This window comes from Taudactylus pleione, unplaced genomic scaffold (assembly GCF_031769625.1).
Source record: "Taudactylus pleione unplaced genomic scaffold, aTauple2 ptg000043l, whole genome shotgun sequence".
NCBI lineage: Eukaryota > Metazoa > Chordata > Amphibia > Anura > Myobatrachidae > Taudactylus > Taudactylus pleione.
In genome coordinates, this window is record NW_028284445.1 from 8,257,831 (window position 1) to 8,277,996 (window position 20,166).

General features: G+C 42.0%; 1 protein-coding gene across 5 annotated transcripts in view; it reads left to right on the forward strand.

Annotated features, from left to right (window-relative positions):
* The window catches only part of STARD13 (StAR related lipid transfer domain containing 13), a 382,223-nt gene that overhangs the window by 347,227 nt on the left and 14,830 nt on the right, over positions 1-20,166 (forward strand). For all 5 annotated transcript variants that reach the window (XM_088460227.1, XM_088460230.1, XM_088460229.1 and 2 more), the window contains 4 exons: positions 10,768-10,831; positions 14,583-15,940; positions 17,432-17,605; positions 17,716-17,875. In XM_088460227.1, coding sequence (XP_088316353.1) covers positions 10,768-10,831; positions 14,583-15,940; positions 17,432-17,605; positions 17,716-17,875 — 1,756 coding nt within the window. The remainder of the gene's footprint in view (positions 1-10,767; positions 10,832-14,582; positions 15,941-17,431; positions 17,606-17,715; positions 17,876-20,166) is intronic.

The window sequence follows — 20,166 nt, forward strand, 5'->3', positions numbered from 1 at the left end:
AAATATATTGTTTTATGTTGTCAGAAGTTTCAGACTATGGGCGAGATGTATTAATGATCACATTTATAATACACATCTTCGCTCAATTACCTGCAGTAAAGTCCGTCGATATTCATACGAGCATAGTCCCACGATACCCAGCTCATACAGTATACTCAGAGACAGACATACATGAATGTGCTATTCAGCAAGCTTATAAACCGAAACCTGCTGTGCATGGGACCTTTACCTGTATCTCTGAAAGTCATTTCAGAGATGCAGGTGTGTGTATGTCGACCAGAATGTCAACATTGCTAGAATGTTGACATTGTGAATGTGAAATGAAGGCATGTCGACCATGCAGTTTCCATTGGTGAAGTGTGAATCCTTAACCCTAATCCATACTTACCTATTCTCCCGAAAGTTGCGGGAGGCTCCTGAATTTTCGGGTAGCCCCCCGCCCCTCCTGAAAGAGTGTCGGATCTCCCACATCCCACCCACTTCCCGGGAATCGTGTGAAAATTCATCATTTATCCCCGCCCCCTCCCTGCAGTCTCACGATTCGCCACAGTCTACCGTGGCAGAGCCTAATGACATAGGAGACCGGCCTGTCCACCGAAGTAGCCACCTGCGTTTCCTCTCCGGGCTTCTCCTGGAGAGGAGATATAAAAAGTCGGCAAGAATGCCCTAATCACAGGCTAGTCTTAGCTAGCCCATTCTATTGTCCACATTCACAATGTCAAAATTGTCATGTCAACATTTTGTCATTGTCGACATTGTGAAATTCGACAGGTTGAATGCTGATTTCTGTCAGTGTCGTTTTGCATCAAATCATCTAGTAAACTGTATTCCGTTTACATCCTTTTTCCATTGTAGATAAAACGTTCAGACATCGGACCACAATTAACTTATTATTTTTAAGATTAAAGGGCCTGATTCATTACGGATCGCAACTGCGTTTGCAATAGCGATTACGCACGCAGTCTCGCTGCGATAGTATGCTAATCCATTGTGATCGCTATGCAGCCGCAGAACTACACAAGGACGCCCACTATACCTTACACACATCCGTAATACTTAGCAAGACTGCAAAACCATCGGTAACATGGAGTACCATCACAGCCTCACACACACTTGCACAAGCTCTGACCTTACTCAGGAATTGCTAACTTCAGCGCACACAGTGAACGCCCAAGCTGTGTAAGGCATCACAGTGGATAATTTATGCACGCCCATGCCACGGCGTTCAAACGCAATGGCTCGCCTGCGTTTCTCCTACCACCCCCCTTTCACCACCCACAAACGACACTTCCTGTCAATCACTCTGCGATGGGTCCGCGTTGTCCCTGCGATCGCAGACCCGATTAGAGTGGCCGGTATGCACACGCGCACTGCGATGCATGCGCAGTACGCAACAATTGCTCAATTACGTTGGTATTAGCAATTGTGATCCTTGCCTAATCAGGCCCATAGTGTCACAATATTAGCATATATTAGCAATCTAAGTGGACTGTTCCACTATTTTGCTGATCAGGATTTTTGTCCCAATTCCAGGACAATGTGGAGATGTGTGCACCTAGGACCTGATTCAGTATGGAACGCAACTACGAGTGCAATAGCGATTACGCACACAGCACAAGGACGCCTTCCTTACCTTACACACATCCATAAAACTTAGCAAGACTGCGAAAGCATCGGTAACATGGAGTACCATCGCAGCCTCACACACACTTGCGCAAGCTCTGACCTTACGCAGGAATTGCTAACCTCATCGTATGCAGTGAGTACACAGGCTACGTATGGCATCGCAACAATCAGCCGATTGCGTGCGTAATCGCTGTTGCGATCCTTGCTGAATCAGACCCCTAGTACGTACCAGCAGCAGGTACTCTTAGGAGAGGGTGAGGGGGCTGGAGATGGCCCTAAATTTCAGAAGCACATACTGTTCTGATTAGAGAAATGTAAAAGTTGGGAGTTATGTATTATGCAGTATATCATGTCTCTGGCGGGTGGAGTTTTCTGGATTGTGTGAAGTAGTTAAGCTCCTTTGAGCATTTACAGTATTCCGGTCTTCTATCATACATATATCTTTTTTATGTTTGTTTGTATTTTCTTTCAAACATTGTGTATAGATGTAGGAACAGACAGAGCAGCCAGAGGAACCCCACACATTCCCTGAGTGCCTCATTCATTATACACAGTGGTGACTCTGCATGATACTGATAGGCAGCCGTGGCTCTCCAGGAGTTGTGGAACTCTTAAGTACCAGCATTCCCAGTCTTGCTGTGACTTGTAGTTCTACATGTGCTGGGAAGTCATAGGTTACCTAGTCATGAAATACCGTAGCACCAGGACACAAAGGGCCTGATTCAGAGTTGTACGCTATACTGCTTTTTTGCAGTTGAGCGATATTCGGCAATCTGCGCAGGAGTGTAAGTCGCACAGCGCCTGCGTCATGGTACATAACCGGAGTCACTCACAGCGACTATTTATTCACTGTGTGATTGACAGTCAGAGAGCATTTGGGGGAGGTAACGAGGAGTGAACGCAGACGTGTGGCAACTGTTTTGGGTCTTGTCACATCCTGCAACTGCAATCCTGTACGCGAGAAATACAGCTCCGGCATCTGTGTTCTCACGCCCATTCTGCCGGACCATAGGCTTATTCGGGACTGCGGCAATCGAAGGATCTGCGACTGGTGCCGCATCATTTTACGCCGCTGCTGCGATCTACAAAGCCGCTTTTGTGTAGCTCAATACATACATTAGCGTACAACTCCGAATCCAGCTAATATTACCTGCACAAATGTGTCAAGTGAGTTTGTTCACAGATTTATTACGTGTAGCTCCTGAATGGGTTTAATAAGTTTACACAATCCAGCAGTGTTACTTTCTTTACGTGAACTGACAGCGATATTAGCTTCTGTCATGGATGGTGACCTGCAATCATGTCTGTGTGTTTGTTGTTAGGGAACTGAAGAAAAGAAAAACTATTAACCTTGCACAAAGCAGAAGTTATCAAGACGATACAGGACAGAACTATATTATATGTTCTCAGCAACTATTCTTATATTTTCTGCAACTAGTGTCTGCTAATGTAGACGTATTCTACTGTATAACGTGGCTGGGTAATGATCAGTGTTTGCAGCACAATTGAAATGTAAATGTGGCCAGTGAGTGCCCTTCATAGCATCAGGACGTCAGTCAGTGAGAATACACATTTTTAGCATTATGAAGCCAGTATAGGACCAACTAATCCTTTGTATCCTCATTTATTCTATCCTATACTCAGTAAGGAAGTCCTAGTTAGCTGTATAAGATGTGTAGTCACACCTGCCACCCTCCCTCTACCTGTGCAAAATGTCTAATCACGTAGTACTAGTGGTGGGGATGCGTACTGGCGCTCCTCTAATACAAGTGCAGCCCAAGAGTTTCTTCTTGTACCCAAGGACAAAAAAATAAGACAAATAAAAAATCAGTGGGGAGGAAACCTTCAAGGCACTACTACGAGTAATTACCCAAAGATACAATGCAATATATAGGCAAAAACTTCCCTTTTGACCATTCACTTCAGTGTCCGGTAGTCTCTTACCCTCAACACATATAGGAGAGAGAACAAAAAAGTAAACACAATAGTGGAACACTGTGATACAGATCCAATAAGTTTTTCCATAGATGTATAGGAAAGGTAATGCTCAGGGTTTGATAACTCCTTAGGTATTATGCTTACAAAAAGTAAGGATTCAACTGTGCAGTACAAATCAATATTACTTCTCTAGTATCAGTCTTGGGCCAGGTGGGTCCTCCGTATCAATACATGTTTCTTAGCAGAGAAGGAACACATATGTAGTTTGTTCAAAACAATTTATTTAAAGGTCAATAAATCTCCAAATAAAACACACTTATATACAGCAAATAAGCTGGTAAGTAATGGAACTGTACAAAAGAAGATATTAAAAAAAAAATGTAGTATACAACAATTAATTCTCCAAATAAAACACACTTATACACAGCAAATAATCTGGTATGTAAGTAATGGAACTGTACAAAAGAAGATATAAAAAAAAATGTAGTATACAACAATTATTTCTCCAAACCAGAAGTCTAAAGCTGGGTACAACACTAGACAATATTTTGAACGATTTGGTCGATTCCGACGCATCAGAACGACAAATCATTCATATCGTCCAGTGTGTATTCACGTTGCCGATGCGCGCTCCCGTGGGCCGTCGGTCGCAACCTCAGATCTTTTGTACATGCCGAAAGATCTGAGGATGTAGCTAGTGATGCCATGCTGCCGAATGCACCATGGCCCTGGCTACCTTGCCGTCGCTCCGTCGCTGCCAGGATTGGCAAGTGTGTATGCACTTGCTGATGCTGGCACCCTCGCCGGGTCCCGTCGCTCCCGAGATCGTGCTGGTACACGTCATCTAATGTGTACCCAGCTTTAGAATTCAAACAATAGGCATCTGGTAACAATGGAACCGTGCCGTTCGGGAGTGTTTGATTTTAGTATAGCTGGGAGGCTCTGTATCCTCCTTTCCTTCTACTTGACCTGGTCACAGAAGTAGTCGCAGATTGCTGACGCAGGCTGTGATACACCACGAAAACAGTTGCTACACGCCTGCATATTTTGCCGCCACTCATTGTTACCTCCCCCAAATGCTCCCTGATTGTCAATCACACTGCGAGTAAAAAGGCTCTGCGAGCGACTACGGTAATATACCTTGACACGTGCGCAATGTGACTTAGAAGCATACGCAGTTTACCGATAATCGTCAACTGCTTAAATATCGGCAGAGCATACAAGTCTGAATCAGGCCCATAGTGTAATATTGTCTCCTCACAATGATAACACCACCAAATATTCCACATACATGGTTTAAACTTTGTAACAGGTTTTCAGACAATACTTTACAGTATCCAGTCAGATGCTGCAAAGACAATACCACAACAGGCCAACATAGTGTGAAACCACAAAAAGGATATATACAGTATACACATACATGCAGTCAGGATGCATGCATAGGTATATTATTATTATTATTATTATTATTATTATTATCGTTTATTTATATGGCGCCACAAGTGTTCCGCAGCGCCTTACAAGGTACATAACCAAAAAGTGACTTACAGTAAAATACAATACAATGAAGGACAAGGACATGGATAATATACATTGATACATAGGTGGCCATAACACCCACCTAAGCAGCAAAGCATAGGCACCAAGTGTTAGGTGTCCCTAGTGGTGAGTAAGAAGTAGATGAACATATAGTAAGGAGAAGCACAAGAGGGTAGAGGGCCCTGCTCGCAAGAGCTTACATTCTCCTATACATGGTTATACATGTATAGGAATTACATGCAGAAACTATATTTTTATTTGGGGGGCAAACATGGAAAGAGATGGGAAAAAATAAGATATCACAAGCACACACGCACACACACACACACACACACACACACACACACACACACACACACACACACACACACACACACACACGTGTGTGTGTATATACATAAGACAATTAGATCCACTTAAGGTGACTTTACTGGACCAAATATGTTATTAAAAAGCCTGCGAATGAGATATAGGGATTTAGGTTTTATTACTTTTTTACATTTTCTGCCTTATGTAGTAACAGATTTTACAGAGAAGCTACTAATGTGTTAGCTCTTCTATTTGCTTATCATTTGTACCCTCTTAGGCTTATGGTATGTTAAGTTTTAAATAACGCTGAAGAGTTTCATGACCTGGAGTAAGAGGGAATCTTACTTATTTTAGCCCATAACCTCTTGGTGTTAAGTAGACCATAAAGGCATTAACAAGCTGCAAGATCTCCTTACCTTCAGCAAGAGAGCTTAGAGCCATCAGGGTCAGGCACCGTTTATGTGCAGTGCTGGTTGAGTAGCCATGTAAAAATGCTCTTAGGTTGGATACGTCCAAAGAATATAAATAAAATAGGTTAGAAGTGTTAAAAGGAAAAATAAGGTGAAAGGTACACAATAGGGACGTCATCCGGTGTATGCAGAGGTCCTACTTTTACATGGCTGAGTTTTTGTTTTTAAGGACACATCTGTTTTGGGCTTTGTTGCAAGATACAAGTGAATGTTTCCATTCGTAACTGGCAAACTAGTTGACGCTTAGTGAAGGATATTTATCATTATGCTCCACAGATTTCATACATATTTTATAGCTCATGAATGCCTTCTTATGCAATATGTCCAGCACAAATGCCCATTGCAGGACCTGGGCCTGGCCAGCACAAATGCAGAGCCTCTTTGCTGATACATATTGTTAATGCAGCTCCCATTTAACCAGTGTACTTATAGCAACACCGATTTGATCGTCATGCTTAGTTGCTTAGTTCACCTTTCATGTGTGTAGTGTATAATGCACAATCTATCTGCCTAATATGCAGTGCACAGACCATGTGACCAGTGTGCTAATTTCACCTTTCATGTGTGTAGTGTATAATGCACAATCTATCTGCCAAATATGCAGTGCACAGACCATGTGACCAGTGTGCTTATTTCACCTTTCATCTGTGTAGTGTATAATGCACAATCTATCTGCCCAATATGCAGTGCACAGACCATGTGACCAGTGTGCTTAGTTCACCTTTCATGTGTGTAGTGTATAATGCACAATCTATCTGCCCAATATGCAGTGCACAGACCATGTGACCAGTGTGCTTATTTCACCTTTCATCTGTGTAGTGTATAATGCACAATCTATCTGCCCAATATGCAGTGCACAGACCATGTGACCAGTGTGCTTAGTTCACCTTTCATGTGTGTAGTGTATAATGCACAATCTATCTGCCCAATATGCAGTGCACAGACCATGTGACCAGTGTGCTTAGTTCACCTTTCATGTATGTAGTGTATAATGCACAATCTATCTGCCCAATATGCAGTGCACAGACCATGTAACCAGTGTGCTTAGTTCACCTTTCATCTCTGTAGTGTATAATGCACAATCTATCTGCCCAATATGCAGTGCACAGACCATGTGACCCGTAAACAATGAAAAGCCACACTATGCGCTAATTCCCTACAAAACCGCATCTAAACAATCAGCATGTCTCTCCAATACTAAAAATCCCTATTTCACAGATAATAGATTAGAAAACATATAGCATATACCCGTGATGGGCCACATGCGGCCCTTCAAGCCTTCACTTGCAGCTCCTTCCTGCTTTACTGTCATATTTATTTGTTGTAACTTGTAATCCTTGTTTAAATGGCCTGCTGATATGTCACAGATAGGTGTTTAATTGATTAAATGTATTAATTTAACTTAATATAAAAATTGACAGTAATGTGTGGCCCTTTAGAAGGTTAATGGGCTGCCTAATATGGCTCCCAATGGGTATCAGGTTGCCTATCACTAGCACATACTCTCTTACCCTCTATGCTGTAATGCCCACGATTAAGTCCCTCTCTACCTTTTATCACACGTCTGCTCGTCCTTCATCAACCTCATCTGTACTTGTTCTGATTTTCTGTGCGATTTGTAACTCTGACTGTCTGGCACGATAATATTCTTCGAAGATGAGATCTATTGAAGTGATATAAGGATGACAGTTATCAAAGTCCGACCCTGGTAAAAATTAGCTGCATTATCAGAGGTACATTTCGTTTTAATATACACAAGAGATAAGACCATGACATTGCTTTTATATGTCCTGCAGCCCTTACATACATTGCAGCCACAATAGGAAATGTTGGTACATTTCCACTTATTCCTTTAACTTCATTTTATAGATAAAGACAAGAAATTCATTCAGAGCTCATAGTAGTTTTGGATACTATTGTGGAGAAAAGAGATTTTGTTATGTTCTGCTGCTATGGTAACGTGTGTCCATTCATACATAGTTACAGCGAAACTGTGATAAAGCTGCATTGTATGTGAGAGCCATTAGCTTATCTGTGAGGTAGATCATCTGGATAAGGCACCGTTTAAAGCAAAGGCTTCTGTATTAATGCTTGATAAGTCTTTCAAATCATTCAAAATAGTATCATACTAACTCCACTTGTCATAAAACGCACAGTAAAACGTATTGTGCTCTAAGCTCCCATTTCCACTTTGAAGTATTCCAACATATTACTTAATATAAAATGTTTTGTTTTCCCCAATCCCCACTTGTGTTCTTGTTATATGACATGGTGTGTGACATACTGTATAGGCGGAGATGTGTTTAACCTTATAAAGAGGACAAGTGGAGAAATTGCCCGTAGCAATCAATCCGATTATTGCTATCATTTATCTTGTACAGTTATAAAATGATAGCTTGAATCTGATTGGTCGTTATGGAAAATGTGTCTTCCTATCAGTGTTTTCACACTGCTATGTTGGCCACATGTTTGTGTCCTGTGAAAAAGGAGCATGCACTAAACTAATATAATGCTAACAGGGGAAAACTCATAATTTTACCATACAACGTGTGTCAGCAGATGTGTCACAACACCAACTATCAGCCAGAGGTGGGGGGGCAGAGCAGAAAGAGCAAGTAACTTTGCACCAGGGCCGGCTCCAGGGGGAGCCGCGGCCTGTGCAGGATAATACCTCGTCGCCCTCAGCTGTTTCCGCGCACAGGTGGAAATGGTGCTGTGGTCTACTTACCATAGGTCACACCCCTAAATGACGTTATTTGGGGGCACGCCTCCCGTTAACGTCAGGCTGTGGGCGAGCCCAGCACTACATCGGTAGCTGGGCTGCCAACAGTCTTCTTCCTTCACTGAATGCGCGCGGCATCCATTCCTCCCGACCACCCACGGGACACTTTGTCCCGCGGGAGGAAAAGCAGAGCAGTGCCAGAAAAACGGGACTGTCCCGCTGAAATCGGGAATGGTTAGGAGGGGTGCACCCTCTATAGGGTGAACCCCTGTCCGACCGCACTAGTCGAACATGCCTCGAGCCGGCCCTGTTTTGACCTTGGTAAAACCATACTGCACTGCAGGTGGGGCAGATTTAAAATGTGCGGAGAGATTTATATTTGGGAGGGGGGTGTCCAAGCTGAAATCTAAACTGCAGTGTAAACATAAAGCTGTCCAGCATTTGTGAGCTATGGGCCTAATTCAGATGTATGTGTACACAGTTGCGGATAGCTCCAATGGCTCCGGTGGATGTCTCAGTACAAGTCCCAGCCGCGGCTGAATTAGCATATTTTTGCCGCAGCATTAGTGTACAAGTCTGAATCAGGCCCTGTATGCATAAGCAACCAGTATTTACTCTCCATGCAATAATAGTAAATGTTTGCACTCCTTGCATTGTAACATACTTTGTACTTGTGCAAAGTTACGCGCTCTTTCGCTTTGCTCCCAACATAATCAGCCCCTACAGTATGTTGGGATCCATTACTGCGTCATTACTGTAGGCCAGAAAAACCTTGCATTCTGGGGACTGTTTACATCCACAAGAACTCGCAGAGTGAAGTGAAGTAACCCACAGGAGATCCGATGCTATTATTAGTCTTCTGTTCTCTCTTTAATACTAACTAATAAACTGAGACATATTCTAGTAGCTCATTAAAATACGTCAACACATAGGACCCATATGTGCGTTAGTTTTAGACAACCTGTGCTTTTTCATTGAAACTCCCTCCAGGAGAGCCTTAGGTTAAATATATTTGTACATTTACAGGTGATGAAATAACATTGCTGCAGTAACAATGTTGTTCTGAATAACTGTGTAATGTTATGAGGTATTGTGTGGCATATGTATAAAACTGAGCATCATCATTCTGGGCATGACCATCACACCTATCTGATTATTTTGCACTTTTCCCACATTATTATTAATTACAGGAAAATCGCCTTAAAACTAGAACAATTAAGAGTTCTTGGAGCCATCACTACAGTTGTCTTCTAAAATATTAACATCAAATCTAAGGTTTTAAAAAGTGATTTTACCCATTTGCCCAACAAGTGTGTAAAATCTCTTATTTTTTATTGCTACTAAAAAATGTTTTTTGCTCATGTGTATAAAAAATTACGCTATTGAGTTTACAGCAATACTAAAAACTAATATAGTCCCTTTTTACCAGTATATCTGTGCAACCTAAACTCAATTAAATACTAAATTGAAATGCCTTTCATGATAAAAGATGTACAGTAGAAGAATAGATTGAAAGCTAAATCCACAATCATCCGTAGTAAATGAAATCTTAAACCTCAGTAATGGCTTGCATGTAATTGCAATTTGGGTCGAAGCTGTGAATGAATGGTTTCAATAGCTGTAGATAACTACTATAGATATGCTAAATTGCAAATAAAGACTGACAGGCTTAGTGGAACATAACTGATTTTCCAGAAAATTGTGATCTAATTAGAGAGCCAATTACAGATGGTGGGCTGCAGGTTTGGATTCTGATTTGTAAATATATGACCTCACAGTGGCACATGTGCCTGAGTAGGAGGACATCAGTTGGACAGAAGACCAATGATAGCCGTAGAAAGACATGATCCTCCCACTACCTTAATTTATATAAGGCCAACTAAGAGTACACATTACTGTGACAAGGTTAATGCAGCTCCAGCTGATGATAGCTACAAGATAAACATTTGCAAATGATTTTAGGCTAAATGTCAGCAATAGCTTTAGCCAAGTTACATAAAGAAACGTGGACACTGTACAGTCCCTAAGCATTTGGGATTGTGTGTGAAAGGCTGCAGGGAACATGGGAGGCCAGGTCTGCGAGAGCAGGAGAAGTGGAAAACGCAAGAGATCCTTGTCTTCCATCAGTCAAGTACTAATCCATGGGTATGTCTTTGCTTCTAGACGGCTAAACACATTGAACAAGTGTGCATCCATGAAACTCGATGTCAGCCTCCAAAGGAAAAAGGTAAATATAGTTTGTTACATGTTTGGTTCACTGGTTTTATGTACAGAGCCGGGTAGGTGTCTGCTGAGCGTAGTTTGAAAGTTACAGCTATTTGTATGAATATTCTGTTTATGAGCGAATGTCCATAGATCTGCCAAAGAATCAGAGACCGAATTCAACATAGAAAGTTGGATTTTTAAAGGTGTAGATTTAATACAAAATCCGAGTAAAGTCTTGTACCTGATTTAATAAATGCACACCCTTGTGAAAACAGTGAAACTCATGTCTGGTAGTAAGTAATTAGCAGATTTACACCCGAGTTTAATTGCATTAATTTAAATTAAAACACATCTTTGTGAAATAGATGTTCAGGAGAAATGTATTATTCCATAGCCAACACACTTTAGGTCATATGTGTACTTAGGAATCCCCGATCACACCTCTACCCTTAATTCTATTGTATTAGCTTTTCATATAAGTATTTGCTGCAACATTTTCTTGGAGACACTTCTAAGTGGATCAAAACTGATACAAATGTTTTCCATTTGTAAAGCGCAGATAACATCAGGTAACTACAAATAAAATGTTACTACATCGTTATAATGATTTTATTATCACAACTGGCAGACGGGTTTTTGGTTGTAGAGTCTCTGGGTATATTCACTAAAGTATGACCTTTTAGAAGTGAAGATGTTGCCCATAGCAACCAATCAGATTCTAGCTATTATCTTCTAGAAGTTGCTAGTTGCTAACTCTCACTTCACCCCTCAGTCTCATGATCTGCACACATACAGTTCATTTATGAAACATCACCAAAGGCTTAAATTTGCTTCATGAGCCTCCATAGGTACATATGCATTGTTAGGTATAGGCTGCACTAAATCCTTGTCAGAGAGCATAATGGATTGTCATAGTGCATTATTACAGAATGTGGCCACTGCCCCCAGATAATGAATGGATTCAATAACAATGAGTTCATTCTCGCTGAAGAGAATACCTATAATTGTGTCTCCTGCAGGTCATCGCTGTCTCTGTGGCTGTGTGTGTTTGTTGGTGTGTTTGTATCCACATCTTGTTTATTGGGCTTGTCAATGGATGAGATTGTTTCCTGATTAACACCAATGTTCTTTACTGAGGCAAAAAAAATATCATTAACTATCATTACTAAAGCAAATGCCACAAGTGTAAATTACATTTTTCATGCGTCCTTTCCTGTCTGTCAGACGCAGTCTGTGGAGTGAGTGTATAATACATCACAGTTGCATAAGCTGACCATTGGCCTACATCGTTTACAGGAACAAGGAGGACATTTATTAAAATTGGTGCACATGTAACTGCGCAAAAAGATGCTGTAACTGTCTGCGACTAATCAGAATCTAAAAACCTAAAAGCAACCATCTCTGATTTGTCTGAAGATGCGGCATCAAGCATCTGCCATCTGAATAAGCCAAAGCTTACTCAGACTGGCTGCCTTCTGCCACTTGCGAGGCCAGGAAATGTATGTCCTCCGACGCAGACCCTGGCCTTGCCACTCCTTGAAAATCAGAGCGACGTGCACCCATTTCCTGGAACGCAGGCCTGTGCCACACCCCTATGGTTGTCATGCTGCGTTTTGGGGGCACTGCATGCGATTACGCAAGACTCATTCTGCACACCTGTGCAGGCGCTCCACCATCGGAAATGTACATAATACATCGGGTTTACGTACATTTCTGAATCAGGCCCCAAGTCTCTAATAGTGTACTAAAGTACTTAGGATTAGTATAGCACATTAAAACGCAAATTTTAAGAAAAAGTTGCATGGTGACTGCACAGACTTTTCGGCTAAGTTGCAAAGTCCGTGCAGTGACAAACTGGGCTATTTGGTGCGATTTGAGCATACTGTGTATGTGGGAACATCTGTACTTGGAGACTCGAATGTTGGGTAGCTCTCCCAGATGCCCGGAAAAGTATGCAAGTCTCCTGGATTAACCTTGCAGCCGCCCACTTCCCAAGTAAAGTGGGCGGTCCGGGAGGCTTGATGATGATTAGATGCATGCTGAATCGTGTCATCATGACACCACCCCCAACTTTACACTACTTGTATTTGCGTCATTGTATAGCGGGGAACTGAGTCAAGATGACGCAATCATGTCATCTCGACCCCTGCACCGCACACTTGGCTGAGCCATGCACCTGTACCTCCCACCTGTAAATCGTTTGCAGCACAACAATAGATCATTCTATCCATGTAAAATCTGTAACATACTGCTGTTTGCCAACTTGCTGGCCGTTGTAGATCAGTTTTGGGGATGAGGCAAATATTGTCTATATCTAGCTTAGTGTGAAGAGCAAACTGTGATGATTGGTTATCAGTAAACTAGAGAACTAATAAATTGGTTAAGCCAAATAAATAGAAATATGAGGGGGTCTAAAGAGCACTGTCCCTCAGTTAAACACGTTTTCTCTTATCCTTCCGTAGCTGGTATAGTGTTCCTAAACAAGGAGAACAAATAGCATGTGATTATATTCCAATTATAGATGCTCTCTGATGGATACCAACAAATCTGTAAACTACTCACCTAAAATGGGTGAGATGCATTCATATAAAGGTATCTTTAAATCTGGGACCAGGTATCGACGTTCCACAAAACGTTTCTTTACACCTTTTGGGGAACGTCGACTCAATACCTGGTCCCAGGTGAGTCTATTCCAAGGGGTGAACAAGCATTGAAAAATGTTCCCATTATTAATGTCCAGCACAGAAGTCTGTAAAGATACCTTTATATGAAGGCATCTCACCTATTTTAGGTGAGTAGTTTACAGATTTGTTGGTATCCATCAGAGAGCATCTATAATTGGAATATAATCACATGCTATTTGTTCTCCTTGTTTGAGAACACTATACCAGCTACGGAAGGATAAGAGAAGATGTGTATAACTGAGGGTCAGCTCTCTTTGGACCACTCCTATTTCTATTTGTTGTATTTGGAGGAGTGGTGCTCCTGAGTGTGGACTGAGCTGCAGTCCTGGGGCATAGGTCGTTTGGACTATTTGTTTCGATTTGAAATTGGTTATGCCGACCATACACTGTTGCATCAGTTGGGCATGCCTGAAATTTGGTGCTCGGCTATGCCCATACACTGATAATTGGTGCTCGGCTATGCCCATACACTGTGCAATTATTAGCCTGTTCATCTGATAATTGGCTATTCAGGCCAATAACTGCACAGTGTATAGCCACCTTTTAGTTATATGCTAATCTGATCAAATGCAGAATCGTACCAAGTTTTAACTCGTTCCTTCTCCCAGAAGGAGTTGACAGGGGTGGCCCAGGAGGAGGGTGCAGGCGATGTGGTGCCATGAATTACCACATTGGTGGTTTTGGAGAGCTCCCAAAAATGTGTTAGTCTCCTGGACATTCCAGGAAAGTAAGCAAGTATTGTTAGTACTATGAGTGTAGGCGTTCTATGCTCAGTATTATTAATAGTAATAGAAGGTCTGGAAAACTTTTATCTCCTGTATTTATAAGAATGGGGACATTAGTGTGATCAGTTTTCTAATTCGGAGATATTTTGGACAGTGCATGATTGGAGATTAGATGCTTGCATTACTGATTTCTTTACATTTGGCCATCATGTTTATATCTTCACTTTACATACTATAAAAAAAACATGGTACACTAGCTATCCTGAGCACCTCAAACATATAAAATACACATAAGTATAACTGCATATCAAAACACGATATAAAATATAAGTATACATTAATAGAACTATGTAATATATTTTAGAGTGAAGATTCAGATGAAGAAGATCTTTGCGCTATCAGTGACAAATGGACATTCCAAAGACTCAGCCGCCGATGGTCTCGGGTGGATGACATTGACACACTCTTCAGGAGATCGGAAAGACTTGGGTCATCCGGGGACATGAAAAACACAACAAGTAGTGAAAGCGTTTTGACAGATCTGAGCGAACCTGAGATATGTTCTATCCACAGTGGAAGTAGCGGCGGCAGTGACTGCAGATGTTCGTATGTTGGAAACAGTGCTTCTAGGGAGACATTTGAGTGTAGTGACACAATGTGCGTGTCTGATTCCAACTCCATTAACCTGTTACCTCCATATTGGCCAAAGGATATCTCAGATGGTAAACCGAATTCCAAGTCTGAGAAAAGTACACACACAAAAGCGAAAACACTCCTAAAATGCATGGGGACACTTAGAGGCAAAGGAGCACACAGTAAGTTGAAAGGATTGCCAAAAACTGGAGGTTTCATAATTAGTGAGCCTATTCTGAAACTGGAGCCTGAGTCCCTGAAATCAATGAACTGCGTTCAAATTGCTAATGGACCAGTAAATGACTCATCTATGGACTTTAAGGTAACTGGAAACTTGGATTCAAAATCTGAAATGAAGACGATCAATGAGAGCATTTCAGGTTCAAAAGAGGAGAATGTTTCTGAATCAAACAAACGCGGTGGAATGTATCTAGAGGACATTGATCTGTTCACAATGACTGGGATCCGAGCTAAGCCCAGCCAGAACCACAAAAATGAATTTCATTCACAAGAGGATCTAGTTGTGCATATTCCAAAGGACCACAAACCTGGAACATTTCCAAAAGCATTATCTGTTGAAAGCCTCTCCCATGATAATTATGGAGCTGGAAATTGGCACGATGGGAGCATATCGTTTAACAGACAAAAGGGCCTCTACCCAAAAGAACCAAGAATTATGTCTTCAAGATGTCCGAGAGGCAGCAGGCTTAGTGTCTATGACAATGTTCCAGGCTCCCACTTGTATGCCAGCACTGGTGACCTCATGGACTTGGAGAGAGATGACCTTTTCCCCCATTTAGATGATGTATTGCAACATATTAATGGACTCCAGCAGTCTGTAGACCACTGGTCAAAGGATGTCATGCCAGAGCTGCAAGACGACAATTTATCAGTAGGGGAATCTGGTACATCGACGTTCCACTCACCTAATCCAATGACATTGGACTTTGAAGGGAACTCTATATCTGATGGGAGGACAACTCCAAGTGATCTGGAAAGGGACGCCACATCCCTCAATGAATCAGACGCAACGGGGACAAGAGAAAGGAGAGACTCAGGAGTAGGGGCGTCACTTACTAGAACCAACAGGTAAGAGCTTCAGTTTGTGTGTAGGTCCTGGGTCAGAATTTCATACCTAGAAAAGATTGTTACGTTTTGTATATTGGAAAAACATATTTCTATATTTTCATCTGCTTCCTGGCAGTGGTAATTTCAGGGAGCATTATTTTGTTATTGGACATAGCAGCTATGCTGCTGTGTGATGGGAGATTTTCAAAAACTTCTGTGTAGTTCCAGATTTAGAATTTAGAGTACATATCCTATTTAGTTAGATAGCTAGATGTGTTTTTCATAGCGTTGTGCAGTATTATGTTCTGTATGTAACTGTGTGCAAATCTGTATACAAACTCAGGAAAAAGAGGTGGGCGCTGCTGTGTCCGGCTGCGATAATATGCAAATGCTAGTTTCAGCCTTTCCCTGGTGTAGTAGCCTGCAAGCCCTGAGACGCCCACTTTCTGCGCCTCTGTTTATAACACCGCTAGTCGCATGCACCATCGACACTTGCGTCAGCCCTATGGCAGGTGCAGTTAATCAGTATGAACATGGCCGCTTTGGCTGTGCATCTGAGAACGCAGGTGATTTCACTAACACGCCAGCGACACTGCCATAACACGCCCAGATTCCCGCCTCATTCCTGATACCATCTGTCACGATCGCAACAACATTTTTCTGCATACACTCTGCGTGAAGCATGCGTCATAGGATGTCTCAAGAACTTTTTGCATATGCGCAATTGCAAATAATTGTGTCATGTGAGCATTGACATTACGCGTGGATTACGTGCACCCCTGAACTAGGCCCTAAAGGCCCCCACACACAGTGCGATTTGCAAACGATCCAATGTCGTTTGCGATTTTCCTTGAAATCCTGAACAAAGGATATTGTGCCTCCAAATGGACTGATTGTACAAACGACCAAACGATATAGATGGGTCGCTAACGATTGCAAATCGTTAACGATATATCGTTTGCAAACAAACAACCTCACGATGCAGGTCCAGGAAAATTGACGACAAATCGTCCCATCGCATCGTTCATCGTGCACACACATGAAATGATGTGTGCCAAATTGTGAAAGACAAGTCGATAGCTTTCTGCAGGTTCAATTGATCAGCGACCACGATCAGCAACAGCGGGAGCGCACATCGGCATTGTAATCATGCCTACACGCGGCACTTTTTGCACGATTGGTCGTTCCAATCGATCGAAAACGGCCAATTAGTGTAAAAAAAATTGCACCGTGTGTTAAGTGTGCCTGTCTGGTCATTTAAAATCTGATGGTAATGCTATAATCAAACTAGTAAATGTATTTGTTTAATAGTTCAGTTTGTGTATGTGGGAATTGCAATATTCATCCTCTTCCAGATACTCAGTATGCAATGAGACCAGCAGACACATGCTCATTAAGTAATTGCTTATTCTATGTTCTCTCTTGTATAGGTATAGCAGTTTGAATTATTTAATCATATGTAAACTTATTGATGATGATCATAATGTATTTCGCAATGTTTGTTTCCTCAAGACGCTTGCGGTGGCAGAGTTTCCAGCTGTCTCACCAGCTGAGCCGCTCCCTGGCATCACTTCAGATCAGTAATCAATCCGCAGGCCAACTCAATCTGTTGCAGAAATTCTCGCTGCTCCGACTGACCGCCATCATGGAGAAGTACTCTTTGTCAAACAAACATGGCTGGACATGGTAGGTGCAATGAGCAAACTGCATGTTAGTAGTTAGATTCATTCATTTTCCTTAGGGTTGTGTGTAAAAGAGCTTCCTTACATAATTGTATGGTTGGTTTTAAATTTCAGGTCTGTACCAAAATTTATGAAACGGATGAAGGGTCCTGATTACAAGGATAAAAATGTTTTTGGGGTACCTCTGATGATTCACGTGCAGAGAACGGGGCAGCCATTACCCCAGAGCATTCAGCAATCATTGCAATTCCTGCGCAACAACTGCCTCGATCAGGTGAGGAACACTGTGCCATACAGACGGCGTACTGTCGTATTGTGTGTTAGCTCTGCGAAAAGGAACTCCCTGATGTGTTTTGGTCATTAGTGAGGTAAAGTCAGGGAAAAATGTAAATGTTTACCAAATATTTATCAAACGTGATAAGTTCCAGAGAAATTCCTGAGGTAAATTTGAATAAATCCTAGTAAGGACACACATTTGCATCTTCCAAATTGGTAAAATCTGCTAAAGATTATTCCACTATACATATTAAAAAAACAATAATTGGAGTTAAAATATATGTAACTGTGAAGCGGTGATACTGACGTTGGTGATCAAAAAAGGTGCAGGCAATATAAAATGAATCATTTCTGTTTCACACTGCCAGCAAATAACCCGGGTTAATGCACATGAACGCGCAGCAACCAGGGTTACTGTGCAGTGTGAAAGGGCCCAGTTGAAATATCCCAGGCCGAGCGACCCGACATTTCAACTCTGGTAACAAGCAGGTTTGAACACGAGGTGCAATGTAAAAGGGTTTTAAAAATGTATCCTATTTTAGTATTACAACTATAGACTTGTATTATCTAAAGAGCTTATGTGACATGCACATTTGCACATATTCAGCAAGGGAAGTTATTAACATTGGGATTAGGTAATAAAAAATATGCAAGCAGGACACATTTACTGTAAGGCATAACAGCACATCAAATATTGTTTTCATTAGTCAGGGAACTTCAGATTGCTAAAATCTGACATTTTACAGAATGGAACGTACAAGCAAATCATGATATGCGATATATATATATATATATATATATATATATATATATATATATATATATAAAAACAGAAGCAAAACAAAAATTCTAGCTGTTACTATAAGTAGGCCACAACAAACGCAAACAGTGAAAAGCAAAGAGGTTTCCCTTTGCTTAAACAAACCAGAAAATGTAATGGTTTTAATGCATGTTTAATCAAACAACACTACAGAGTTCTGTTTGCAAATGATGAACAAAGTTACTCTCACTGGGCCTCATTCAGCAGTGCAAGCAGGTGCACTGCTGAACGCAGATTCCCGATAGTCGGGAATCTGCACAGACGACAGGTCCGTACTGCGCAGACGACAGGTCCGTACTGCGCAGACGACAGGTCCGTACTGCGCATGTGCAGTACGGGTCCTGCATGTCAGTGATTGACAGTCTGCTGCCGTTTGGGGGGGGGGGGGGGGCGGCGACAGCCTCCGTTTCCCAAAACGGAGGTGTGTTGTCGCTGTTGGGGGGAAGGAAAGAGGCCAGGATCTCCGTCGGCTGAGGGAGATTTCCTGGCCTCTTTCCCTCATCTGCGATGGGCGGGCTCTCAGCCGGCCAGGGATCATGCAGATGATCAGATGTTGCGTCCGTGGAGGCAGCTTGGATCATTAATGCATGCAGGAGGCATGACGCCGCCTGCTGCATTAACATAATTGCAAGGACGGAATTGCATAGCTGCTTGCGTGCAGTTTTGGCCACTACTGAATCGCACCCACTGTTTCCTACTGCAGGCTACGGTGCCGATTCAGTTCTCGGCGAATTGTGTTGCCGGGCATCATCAGTTCATCACAATGTCAAGCTGCGCACATTGGGGGTGGTCCTGATGTATGAAGATCTGCATATGTGCAGGATCTGTACTGTGTGCATGTGCAATTCTATATGGTAGCAAATCTTGGCTGATTTTCCTATGCACCTCTATTGAAGATGAGCAGTGAAGTTGTATGCTCGCAAAGTGCACTCTACAACCGTTTTGCAGGCGCTACTCGCACATCGGATGGAATTCACCCCCCCCCCCTTCCCCCCATATATTAATGTTGTGGGGATGGGTTTAAAACTTTACGTTTATGAGACCTCAGGCACAAAACAAGGCATGGCGTTCATACAGTAGCAACAAGCTCCTGACTTTGCTCACACTGCCCCAAACTATTGTTGATTTAATAACTTTTTATTAACTTATTTAAATGTATGAATTTCATCATGGCTGAATATAAACGTTAATATTGTTGATACATATATGTGTGCACATCTGGATTCCCAGCCATTTATTATCAATGATTTCTGTTTACAATAAATTTGTATCAGTATTTGGAGGAGTCTCTAGTAGCGTTCGTATTCCTTGACTAGGAAATGTTTTATTACAGCAAACCGATCCCTCATTACACTGTCATCCTGCAAATAGACTGCAGCAGCATTATTATGAGAATATTTGCATAATAGATTGAGATTAACACGCAGTCAGCCAATGAGATGTGGACGCTGGTCTTCCTCTTCATCATC